Source organism: Argiope bruennichi, chromosome X1, assembly GCF_947563725.1.
Source record: "Argiope bruennichi chromosome X1, qqArgBrue1.1, whole genome shotgun sequence".
Classification (NCBI taxonomy): domain Eukaryota; kingdom Metazoa; phylum Arthropoda; class Arachnida; order Araneae; family Araneidae; genus Argiope; species Argiope bruennichi.
The window spans coordinates 66,469,102-66,482,426 of record NC_079162.1 but is presented as its reverse complement, the minus strand read 5'-3'; the positions used below and the strand labels follow the sequence as shown (position 1 = coordinate 66,482,426).

The window sequence follows — 13,325 nt, the reverse complement described above, 5'->3', positions numbered from 1 at the left end:
AAATAATAATTTAAAAAATGTAAAGTAAATTCATTGCTCACCAATGAATTTTTATCACATCTGTTTTCAAAAATAAAATCATCTTCAGAATAAGAAAATTGCAAACTAGATTCAGTCATTTCCTGAAAAATAATCTTGATTAACAAATTAATAATTACTAAATCATTCATTAAAAATTGAGATGCAATAAATTAATATCCATTTTAATATAAAAAATTGCAATTTTTAAAAATTTTGCTAATATTTACTGTTTCTTTCAAGATCATTGCAAAAAATATTCAGAAAAATTTTAATGCATTAATATCAAGCAAACATGTGACGGAAATCTTTTTTTTTTTTTTTTTTTAGCATAAAGAAGGGAGATAAGTATATTAATAGATCTCTTATTTAATCAGAATTGTTTTACAATGGAAATAATTCCATGCTTCCCTTAATTATATATTATCATATACAATATTATATAATGAGGTCCTAATTTAATTAAAGGAATTATTTCAATTAGCAAAGCTAGATAAATGCTTATACATAATAGCTGATCATAACACAAAAAGCTGCTATTATTCCTTCTCAACCCAATGGTTACTAATTAAATAAGATTTCTGAACATAAATTTAAGGCAATTGCATTATAGAAATACAGAAATGTACTTATGCAATTGGCCCTATAAATACAAACAACATTAAAGAAAAAAATTTCCTGTTATGATATGTAAAACGGATGATCAAATAAATTTATGAAATTACATATTTAATCACAAAGAGGGTTATAAATGGTCTATAACTATTTTAGAGACCACAAAAATTTACAGAAAGTAGTTAATAGAAACCAAAACATGAATGTCCTTAGTACCGACTTGTAAGAAAGACTGATATTTCTGAGCTTAAATATAAACAAAACGTTAAGCAAGATAGATTATTGACTCTAAATCTGGCTTCTCTGTTAAAAATTTCACCAAAAGATAGCAGCACCAAATAGTTCAGAAATGCTACAAAATAGAAAAAAAAGTTGCAAAAGTACTCTTTCAAAAAATACTCACAAATCGAAGCTATTAAAATCTGATAACTTTTTTTACTAAGAGTTATAATGAATTTCACAATAAAATATAGTTCAGTCTGAATGCTGAAAAGAAAATCACTGCACAAGATTACAAAGTGAGTGCAATCAAGATGACATATATAAACAAACTTTAATTTTTGTTTAAGAGATCAACACGTGCTGCCATCTACTAAATGATCCAAGAACTTATTAATGCTGCATGCATGATATGCATAAAATAGGGAAAGAGATCACGAAACAATCAGATTTAAAAATGAAAGATTTGCAACAAAATGACAAAAATATAAAACTAAAGTAAAATATTTACAATAGCTTATATATATATATGTTACGGCATAAAATGACCAGTTATTTTATTTGAAAATCGAAATTCTGACAAAAATGTAATACTTTATTCTGTGTTGTACACAAGTTTTCGTCTCTACATCTCTATCTCATAGTATCACTCGTCGTGTCTCAGTTATTTATTCACAGAATACACTTGTTAAAGGATTTTGTCATTATATCCCATACTGTTTACATTCAAGTTCAAACGTATAAAAGGACAGTTATTCCCGGAAATAACAGCCTTTGTCGCTATATACTCCACAAATTTAGATGTAGGTTGCCAAACTGTATCTCGAAGTTTTATTTTCTCGTATACGCAACATTGTGAGAAAAAGTACTGTAATGGTCGAAAGAATTTTTAAGGACATTCGAACCTTGCGTTTGAAACATTGCATGATTATGTTTTAACCTTTTCTAGGGCCGTGGGAAGTATGCTTCCCACCAAATTTATCAATCTTTGTATGAAATTATGTAGGTTGGCATAAGTTCTGACAAATTTTTTTAGTAAGTCAGAAACTTAGATGCTTCAGTTCTTTATCTCAAACAAAATGATGTGTCTTGATTTGTTACTTAATTATTAATTAACCAAATTAATTAATTAATCAAATTAAATTTATCTAATAAGCTAAATGAATCCCTTTTCTTATTCTAATTTCAAGCCGAAAAATATTTTTACATAATATGACTAGAAAAAAATGGCCCTTTAAAGGGTTTGTGCAGGTTGAGGTTCGAACTCGCAACGTTAGGGTTCGTAGCCGAGTAACAAAGCCACTAGACAAAAGTGTACACTCTTCTCCGGAAGTTGTTAACTGGCTTATAATGTTACCACCACAGGTTAAGCTAGATTTGTCATCTTTATTTTGGTTTTTAAATGTATTGTTTATTGAACAACAGCAATAAAATACACACAAAAAATATATATTTCATGTCCTCGTAAAGCGCATAGGTATAAATATTTAATACACTGAAAATATTATTGCTAAATACGCTTAAAATATTTTTAAAAATTTATTAAAATTATTAAAAAAAATTGTACAAGAATAAAATTGGTATCACTAAAAACTAACTTTTAGAATTTTTAACTAGTGTAAAAATATTCTTAATGCGATATGTTTCGAAGTTATGGAAAACATATTAACATTTTTATTATTTTTTTATTAAAAATGTAATTAAAATTTTGAAAAGTCTTTCTTAGTGAGTATTTACAACTCAAGAAATAATTAAGTGCCAAATTTGGTAGCTCTAAGTCCAAATGACTTGCCTGTAAAGCGTTTTGAACATTTTTTGTATCGTGCATGTTGTATCATGTAGTTTACAATTGACATGCCAATCTATAAATATTATCTCTTTAAAATTTAATTTCGAAATTGTTATGCATTGTCACTTGTTCGACCTCTTTCGTTCCATTCAAATTTTCGATTTAAGTTGGTCTTTAAGAATATAATAATGCAAAAATGCTACAGGATAAAAGGATGAAATTTGGTCTGTGCTTTTATTGCTAAAATTGTTGAATTTTGACAAATTTTGGATAAAGTCCGTAAATGCCTTTTCTGTCTGTCGAGCTGTCTCTTTGAGCGTATATATTTTCTTTTAATTAAAATTATGCTTTTTTAATTCTCCATATATCTTCTGGGTCACATAGTTCGGAATATAATAGAATCAATACTCATATTACAGTTTATTGCAATAATTAATTTGCAGTATCTTTGAATAAAACTCTCGAAATCTTTCAACTAGAATAGCAGTTTTAGGTTTTCCAGAGGGGGGAAAGAAGAGAAATGATTTTTTTTTTAATTATCAATATTCCAAAGATTTTTTATTCACTTCCTTAGGTGAATATCTTTTCAGATTAACACAGTTCAGTTATTAATTTTTTTTTTTTTTTAAATCATTAGTCTTGCTTTGAAGCATTTTACGCTTGTTGTTAATCTAAGTTTTCTTTCATTAGTGCAGACTTTTTTTATTTTTATTTATTTATTTATTTATTTATTTTATTTATTTATTTATTTATTTATTTTTTTGGAAAAAAAAAATTCTGAGTCTTATTTTTGAAGTTTAATTTTTACAAGATTTCATTCAGAAATTGAGATAATAATAATTTTTTTAGAATGAAAATTCTAGTAATTTTTTCAGCAATTTTTATATAACATTTATTAATGAATACTATTTTGGTCATATTTATTACATTTCGAAGCAACCCGAAGGTTATTTTAAGGCGGACATCGGAAATTTGAACCGCCATCAGATAACAAAGACAATACTTGAGTGAGCATCCTTCTCCAAATTCCCACGCTATCCAGCGGCAGGATGTTTAGCCTTCGATGCTGTATTTAGCGCGCAATAGGATGGTTCTTCATTGGGATCGAGTTTCGAACTCGGAATCCACCACTTCTGATACCGAAACGAGCCACTTCTACCTTTCATCGCATATTGCTGGGGATTGAATGAACAATTTGAATACACGAATTGGATTCAAAATTTGATCTATATCTATAATTTCAGTGTCAAGACCACATACAAATTTTTTTTTATCCTTCGTATTATGGGTTTGAGTTGTGCCACACAACACAAGAAAAGGCTGCCATAGACAAATTATCGACCAATTTTGTCCAAAAGTCTTCAATTTCGATTTAAAGGTCATATACTGAATTCCACTCATCTAACAATCTGCCTTTTCGAGTTATTACCTCACTTACTCCCGAAGAGACAGATTGACAATTGCCTTAAAAAAGTGATTCAAAATTTGACAAAAATTTACAGTTTTAAAAACAAAACCACGGCAAAGCTTAATCTACCAAATTGCTTGGAATTTTGAATTGCATTCCTATCTCCTTCCCCACCTCTCAAATTTCAAAAATTCTACGAAAATAAAATTGGTATCACTAAAAACTAATTTTTTAAATTTTAAATTGGTGCAAAAATTATTTTACTGCGATATGTTTCGAAGCTATGGAAAAAAACCATTAAGATTTTTATTAATTTTTGATTAAAATTTTAAAATTTTTTCTTAGTGAATATTTACACCACGAGAAGTAATTACACGTTCAAATTTGGTGGCTTTAAGTCCAAGTGACTTGCTTGTAATTCGTTTTGAACGACTTTTGTATCATGCATGCTTCATCAAGCGACATTTACTCCTTAACAATTAACTTATATACTGTTTATACATATATCGTTTTTTAAAATTTGTGGGAATTTTCTCATTTACTTCAACATTGACTCACTTCGACGTTCATTGAAGAATTTTCTTCAAAACATTTGTCTCCATTAGAATCATCTGCGTTTATTGCTTTGTTCTGATCACGAAAACTCAAAAATTTTTTAACTGTAAAATTTTGAAAACGATAACTCAGTCAGAAATTTTTACTGCTGTGAAAATTTCACCTGCGCCGCAGCATTACAATGACTCACTTTGGTAAACTGTTATGCTTGTTAAGAGTTTCAATTTTGTATTTAATATTCAAATCAGTTCTTTTCATTCCATGCTTCTTTTATAATTCAATCGCATTTAACAATTATTTAAGGCTGTTCAACAGATTTCAAACCAGTTCAGGCCGTTCTAGACAAAAGAAAATGAATCCTATCCCATAGGAAAAATGATTCACAGTTCCCTGTTCAAAAGGCTCGACAACATTGTTACGATATTGTCCGGCATTCAGAATGTTGAATAACATTATACAGATATAGTAAAATATATTGTGCTAATAACATTGTTTTCTGACATGTGGAAGAAGAAATTCCTCAAAAACCAGTCGCCAATGTTGGTTGGCAATGAAGCATCGATCGATAATCTTTTCTTTAAATCTGATAAGATTAAACGATATAATGATCGCATTAAAGAAATATTTTTGCATATATTTGAATACGCCTGTTCTGGATCAAGCGATTTTGATAATATATAGCGAACGATCACATCAAACGGCGTCCCATATTTCAAGATTTTAATATTTTAGTAGAATAAATAATCATTTTAATGTAAAAAATATCTCATTGTGAAATAATCACCTACTTACCCTTTCTTTCACCAGGTCCATTGTGTTCCCCTTCCTAACCCCAGCAATATCATCCTGATCAGAACTTTCCGCCACTGCGTAAGTACGACTACAATACTAAAGAAGGTGGTCAAGAGTTAGAATTGCAAAATCCATTTTAAATAACCTTCGTGTAGCTTCAAAATGAGACATTAATCTAACATTATCTTAGGCAATATGTTTAACTTTGAAAACATTTGGAAAATATTGCTTTTTAAAATTATATTACAATAATTTTTAATACTTCGGGCAAAGAAGTAAGAAGAGAGATTTTTTTATTTAAAAAACTTACTAGAAGTCTTTGGCGACAAGCTATTGTCCCATCATATTATTCGCATTAATTAAGTAATGCTGAATAGCTTTCATTAACTAGAACTACTTATCTTACCAAATGAAAGTACCATTTTAAATTTAGCTTGAGCTGTAAACGTAGAATAATTTTATATGTAAATTATGCTTGGAAAGTGGCGAATAAAATTGGCGGAATTGGTTAAGTTGTTGAATCTGGGGACTATGTTTAGGTTTTATTTTGCAATAACTTTTTAAAAAGTGAGCGGAGTGGAGCAGATAACCATTGATGACGATCTATATGCAACCAGTTTTCAAATAAAGTAAAACTCGCGAAATCGGTGCAGTGGTTGCTGGTGGGGCATTGTACCATGTTTTTTCTCATAGAGAATGTACAGTGATTGTGCTATAGAGATTTCTTTCTAAAATGGGGGTAAGGAGACAGGCGACAATTGTTTACATATCTAGGAATCATATGCTTTCATATGAAAATAAAACTGCCAGAAACGCACAGGCTATTGGAACTGGGGGACTGAGCCTTTAGTTTTGACAATTATTTTTAAATACATAAATACTTCAAAGTTAATTTAGACCTGGTCTTCTCTAATTATGGATAGTGAATCTAAGTAGAGATAACAGAATTTTCATGGTTTATATATTTTTTTTAAATTCTTTGATATGTGTGACAAAAAGTATACAGCAAATTATCTTGAATTTATATACACTCATGTCCACAAATTAAGGATAATTCAGATTCACATGGAAATCGAACTCTAAAATACGTATATCACCCGTAAAATGACTACACACATCTTCAAAAATCATATGCAAATTGCAGGAAGCCACCAAATGACACCGATAGTACGTCACAATGACGAGAATGTAAGACAGTAATGTATAAGGAATACAGGCAAAGAAGTAAAATTGTTCGCAAGCGCTTTATAAGCCCTCCAGTGCAATAACCGCATAGTTATGACACAAAGGACACATTTGGGTGATTTTTTACGTGTAAAATTATCGGCAGTCTGGAATGTGGGCGTACCCAGCTGGAAGTATCCGAGGAACTTGGAATCGCCTAGAGGGTCATTTCTAGGCTTTGGCAACGATTCCAAGATGATGGTAATATGAGTAGCCGTTATAGCACAGGCCGCCCCCGAGTTTCAACGCCGAATGAGGACCGGTATTTGGCAGTTACTGCCAGAAGAAACAGACGGAGCACAGCATCAGGCCTGTCTCGTCAGCTCTCTTCAGCCACTGGTACGACAGTTTCAAGGCAAACCGTGTACAGAACCTTAGGGCAGATTGGTCTATATGCTCGTAGGCCTGTCAGATGTGTTCCACTTACTGCAACTCACTGTCGCCTGCGGTTAGCCTGGAGTAGATATTATGCATTGTGGACACCGCAACAGTGGGCCTGTGTGATGTTTTCCGACGAGTCCAGGTATAGCTTGCAGTCTGATTCTCTCCGGACTTTCATATGGAGAGCGCCAGGTACCCGTTACCACCAAGAGAGCATCATTGAACAACACCGTTACGGTGGTGCAGGATTGCTCGTTTGGGAAGAAATTATTCTGGGTTCCAGAACTGACCTGCATGTTCAAATTGGAACCATGACAGGCCAAGTCTATCAGGACGTCATTCTGGAACAACATGTACGTTTGTTTCAGGGGGCCATGGGCGCAGAATTCGTGTTTATGGATGACAACGCTCGTCCTCACCGTGCAAACATCGTAAACGAATGCCTTCGATCGGAGGATATCACCCGTATGGACTGACCAGCATTCTCACCGAACTTGAATCCAGTAGAGCATGTGTGGGACATACTTGGTCGACGAGTTGCAGCCCGTCAACCACTTCCTATATGTCTACCGGAACTTCGGAGGGTATTGCTTGATAAGTGGTGTAATATTCCCCAAGATCAGATTGATAATTCGGTACTCAGAATGCCTAGGCGTTGTACAGACTGTATTGCATCGTCTGGGAGACATACTATGTATTAACCATTATACCAACCCTGTAATATTGGTTTTTGTAAATAGTTTTTTTTTTTTTTTTTTTTTTTTTTGTAATTTCACCAGGGAGCAAAAATTCGCAATTTTTATCAATATGATATCAAACATATAGCATCTTTTTTGCTCTTTACCTTTTGTTTAATAAATAGGCTTTACAAATAAGTCACATTTATTTTACTTGTGATTCTTTCTTTTCCTGAACTTGCATTATCCTTAATTTATGGACATGAGAGCATTTCAAGAAATTTCTAAATAAATATTTAAAATTTTTACTTACGAACTAAAGGATTTATTTCATTTATTATTAATTCATGCATGATTTTATTCTATTTTTATCCATCTTTAATTTTATTCAGTTAGTTTTCTCCTTTTGTGTCGAAACAAGAGTAGTAGAATCAATAAAATATAGTGAATTTTTTTTCCGCTAGAATAGGACTAAGTGGAAAAAGCTGAAGATATTCGCTTTCGGACTATAACTTTTCAGAAGTTTTTAAAATATGTTAAAGATTACACTATTTTTATAATCTATTCATTTTTATTTTCGCATTTGTCAGTTCTTTCACAAACGATACTAATGTGGGGAAAAAAACGAAATCCTTTGGCCTGGTTCGAGTTAATGCAATTAATCTGAATTACGTCAGACTCAACCTAAATAAATAGAAAAAATTTTTTATTTCTGCAGGATTCTACTTCTTAACAATAAGAATCTTGATGTATTTGTAGCATCATTGATACCTTTTTATGATCATTAGAATCATAATGATTCTAATGATCATAAAAAGGTCTCAATGATGCTACATTGAAATGAAACTAAGGAGTTATTAGAATTTAAAAAAACTATTGAAAATTAAAATACTTTATTAGAAATTAAAGTTCGGATCGTTTTATTTAAGGTAGGTGACTACTTTAAAAAGTCGATTTTTGTCGAAAATGTCGAATATTTTTATTCAATATTTCTAATTTCTGAGCATTTTTTTTTTTTTGAATAAAATTGTTTGAATTTTGTTTCTTTGTTCCTTCTTTGGAAAGTTACATTCATTTTCATATTTGCATAATTTACTTTTCAATTCTATTTTACATCTCTAAATGCTTTTATTTTCAAAACCTAAATTTTGATAAAATAATCTTATAGAAAACTTTATGATTAAAATCTAATCTTCTTGTCCAAATAGGGCATAGTAATTTTTCATTATGCCCTGCAGTTCTTGGATTATAAATATAGGCAATAAAAAATAAATAAGCATTTAAAAAGATTTTACAGTTATTTTAATGCTTCGTAAATCGGAAAAAAAAAATGAAAATTTCATATTATTTATCGGTTTAATTACAGTATTAAAAGACTGGATAGATACACAGCATATTTCTTAGCTCAGAAACTAGGTAGTAAATTTTTTTTTAATTATATGAAAAATTTTGACGAAATCATTGGATAAACTTTTAAATTAGAAGATTTTCATTATAGTTCTTTTTAGCCAATTTCTTCTAATTTTCAAAACAGTTTTGGTTTTTAACTGATATATTTTTGCTCTTTTTTCAAGTCCATTTTACGCAAAAATTAAAAAATATATATATACTTTATCAACTTTTTAAAAATTTCTCTTACACGTAGTCACATACATAAAATAAAATTATATTTCCTCATTTCTTTATCCGATCGAAATTGAAAATTGTAAGTTACTTTCCAACCTGTTAGCAACTTAATAAAAGTTTGTTGAAACTAACCAGGCCCGTTCAAGTTTGGTAACTGAAGTGCGAGTATAAAACGTGCTCAACAGCAGTAGTAGAAGAAAACCAGAAAACTATCTTTTTAACATCATTAAATACACAGCAAGCCTGAAAAATAATGAGAATCTGTAGTCTTTTCCCAAATGATTAGGCGGAAACCGATTAGCAATAATTTTGTCTACACCCGGATTATAATTAAGAAGAATAGAAGTTTCACAATAATTGATTTTCTTAGGGCCACGATTGCTGATTTCTGAGATTTACAGTTCTCGGCAGTTAAGTTATTTCACTAAAAAAGAAAAAGAAAAAAGGGAAAGAAGCGTTTAAAACGTCTTTGATCAAATTATAAACTCTGATGTTTAAGGAAAAGAAGTTTCTGAATCAAAATTCTTGCTTATACCTGTTCATTACTTTCTGATAAATGATGCCAAATTACAACCCTGCAAGAGGTTACTTACGACTGAACCTCCGTGATACACATTCCATCGCTCATTAAGGGAGTCTTCTCGCATGTTGTTGATTTTCCCTCACGATCAACAGCCCAGATAACAGAAAGAGGCCCCCAGAAATGTGATTTTTAGAATCCTGCTTTGTTAGGCAGTTTGTTCTAATTCGAACGGTTGCATATTTTCTGTATTCACGTACTCTGAAAGAAAGGTGAAAGGCTGCAAAAAACACTTTTATTTTATAAAATATTCCATCGTCAGTTGGTATTCTTTAAATATGAAATGGAATTAAGAACTTGATTTATTATTGGAATCTATTTATATGCTTAAATAGACTCTTCAGGAATTGATGTATGTACGTTTATTTATTTGAAATAGAAACTCAAAGCTTGCTTTTTTTTTTTTTTTTTTTTGCTCATTGCCAATATAAAACAAATAAAATGTCATCAAATAAACAATAAAATGTCATCAAAAATCCCTTAAAAATGTTTAAATTATAAATTATAAAAATCTCTCCACTTTATTATTATTATTATTATTCTGAATGTATCTGTATACCATTGAGGGATTTTAGATATTCCTCACTGAAGTCAATGACAACTTGTCAATACATAGAAAGCTACAAGCAGCAAAACCGCCGGAAAAGGCATAATAAGTGTTAAGATGCATTTAAAGACAACAGAAAGCCCTTCATTAAGTTAAAAAACTTTCTTTATAATAAAGTTTGAACTCAAAAGTTATCGATTAAAAATGTGTAAAACTAAATCCTGTTAAACCATTTCAGCTAATTTTTATACACTCAAAATTGATAGGATTATTTAACTGGGTTTGCTGTCACGCTGCATAACTATCCTTGTGCTGTCAACTTTGTTTTTGATAGATTACAATAACACTATTAAACAGCGACAGCTCATTTTGCATCCTAATTACGAAGTTATTTAGAAAAATAAAATATGCGAATAATCATTTGCCTATTTTACTGTTCCTTTTCATGAAAAATTTTAAATTAGCATGACTTTCTTTAATTATTTTTGTTCAGTTGTTTCGAAGAATCTTTTTTTTTTTTTTTTTTTTTTTTCACTTTTTCGAATTTTGTGCTGATTCTACGGAAGAAAATATTTGGTAGATTATTAAAATTTTTTACTGTAGGTACTTTGTCTCTTCCAAAACTCTTTGATACCCGACGTGTTCAGATTTCTACTAAAAAAAATTATGGTAACGCTATATTTATAGGTGTTTATATCTGTATTACATGAGTTACGATTTCGAATAAAGAAGTATAATTCTTTTGAATTACTGCCTTTTAAGCATTTTTTTCCCCACGTTCAGTACCCTTTTGTTCAAAAAAAGTGTCGAGATTCCATTTTTGGCTGTGAAGTGTTTTCACGGCCCGAAATAAGCATTTACATAGAAATATGTGTGTGTGTGTGTGTGTGTGTGTGTGTGTGTGTGTGTGTGTGTGTGTGTGTGTGTGTGTGTGTGTGTGTGTGTGTGTGTGTGTGTAAAGGAAATCTTTACGTAATAAGGAATGAGGAGGAGACCATTCATTTTATGAGGTTATATCTTAAAAATGGCGGCATTCTTCATCATTTTCATCTTTTAATGCTGAAAAATCAAATAAAAATTTTCAAAGTTTTTGATTAAAAAAGTTTTTTGTTTTTGTTTTTGAGCCTAAAAATTTATACACAGCAATCATATTTGGGGTGGGTATCTATAGTTTAAGAACCCACGATTTAAGTTAACGAGATCTGAATATATAATCAATAGAATTATATTTATTTCAAAATAATTTTTTATAATAAAATGTAGCATTAGGTAAAATGTAACACAGGATTTGAAAGTATATTTGAAGAGAGTTCTTACATTCAGCGTAATTTATACATTTCTTATTTAATAACAACGAGTGCAATATTTAGTCTGCTTCAGAAACAAAAGATGAATATACAAAGCGCGGATAACAACAGGCAGCTGCTTTTGAAATCCACCTGCCATTTTTTTCCCTCGAGTCAGAACGTGAACATTGATGCGAAAGTTCGAAAAATAACAAGGATATACGTTAAAAAATTTTTTCTTTCGTCTCAGGAAATATTGAATAAACTGGAATTTACATGTAAAAATTAAGAATTAAATTTCAAAAAAAATGCGTAAATAACTAAAAAAGAAACTTAATATATTATATATAAAATGTATAAAATATTAAGAAATGGACAAATGTATTAATATTTTTTTTAATATAAGCAATTTTTTTGCGAGTATTTATTGCTGAATAATAATGTTCGAGTAATTTATTTTTATGAATAACTCTATTATTTATTCAAGTTTCATTTCTTTGTAATATTTTCATATTGAAACAAAAAAAGCATAATATTAATTTGTTCTGTTTGTGCTTTGGAAACACGCAAGTCTTATTACTTATGTCATTCAGTCTATACACACCAGAAATAAATATTTATAAGCTGTTTTAAATTTTTTCCTACTTTTTCTTTAAATAAGCTTTTCAAAATTTTTGCAATTTAACAATCACGATTATTTATTTGATGATTACTTATTTTGCTAGTGCTGTTTTTCTATTTTGTTTTCCCAAGGAATTCCAATGTAGTACAATTTAAATGCGTTTAATTTTGAAATATTTTAAGTATCTTCAGTATTTTCATTCTAGAATTAATTGTTGTTCTTTTTTAAGGAAAATTCAAACAAAAATGGGGTAGTCAACTACTGTTTGCTTCGTCTATATATGGTCGGAATTTTTAAATTATATTTTAATTATGAAAATTTCTGAACGGATTGCTTCTATAACTGATTGTTATCTATGTTTTTAAAGATTTCTCTTTAAACTGTTATTTTCGGAATATTTATTCCTACTAAATTTATTTTTTGATGTTTCTCAAAAGATTTCACTTCATACCTATTAACTGTAGAAATATGATTTTATGATAATTCGACATTCTTCATCCTTTGAATGTTTTGGAAGTATGTAGGACAAAGTAATTTCAAACAAGAATTTTCTTTGTAAACTTAGTAATCTTCAGTACTATATTCCTTTCCTAGAGTAGATATTTTTTTAATGTTTTATAGTTAGTTTTTTAAAAAAATATTTAGAAGTATTTTAATTTTTGGTCACATTTTCCTAAATTATCATTTTACAGCAGATTTAAATAAGATTGATTTCTTAGATTATTGGTATAGCTCTGAGATAGGAATTCTAATGTGCAACTATATTAACACATTTAACTTATTATAAAATAAGGCAAACGCAAAGAATTATTTTTTGATTTCAAATATTTTAAGTTATAAAAGTTTATATATTAATGATGAATAATTTAAACTTCATTCTATTGTATTATGATGGAATGTTATACGACTCAACAGAATACTGTGAAAGGCAATAATATATGAAATAACAATCAGTGTGTAAATAAACTTTTCCATGATTATGTATC

At 29.7% G+C, this 13,325-nt stretch overlaps 1 protein-coding gene across 4 annotated transcripts in view; it reads right to left on the bottom strand.

Annotated features, from left to right (window-relative positions):
- LOC129959434 (GDP-D-glucose phosphorylase 1-like) overlaps positions 1 to 13,325 on the bottom strand; it is a 49,010-nt gene that overhangs the window by 8,028 nt on the left and 27,657 nt on the right. The window contains exons 2-4 of one of the 4 annotated variants that reach the window (XM_056072262.1): positions 9,898 to 10,085; positions 5,397 to 5,492; positions 42 to 122 (exon numbers count right to left, since the gene is read on the bottom strand). In XM_056072262.1, coding sequence (XP_055928237.1) covers positions 42 to 122; positions 5,397 to 5,492; positions 9,898 to 9,951 — 231 coding nt within the window. In that variant the 5' untranslated portion in view covers positions 9,952 to 10,085. Of the gene's footprint in view, positions 1 to 41; positions 123 to 1,036; positions 1,164 to 5,396; positions 5,493 to 9,897; positions 10,086 to 13,325 lie in introns of those variants that run through there. The other 3 variants (XM_056072263.1, XM_056072265.1, XM_056072264.1) reach the window with 3 other exon arrangements.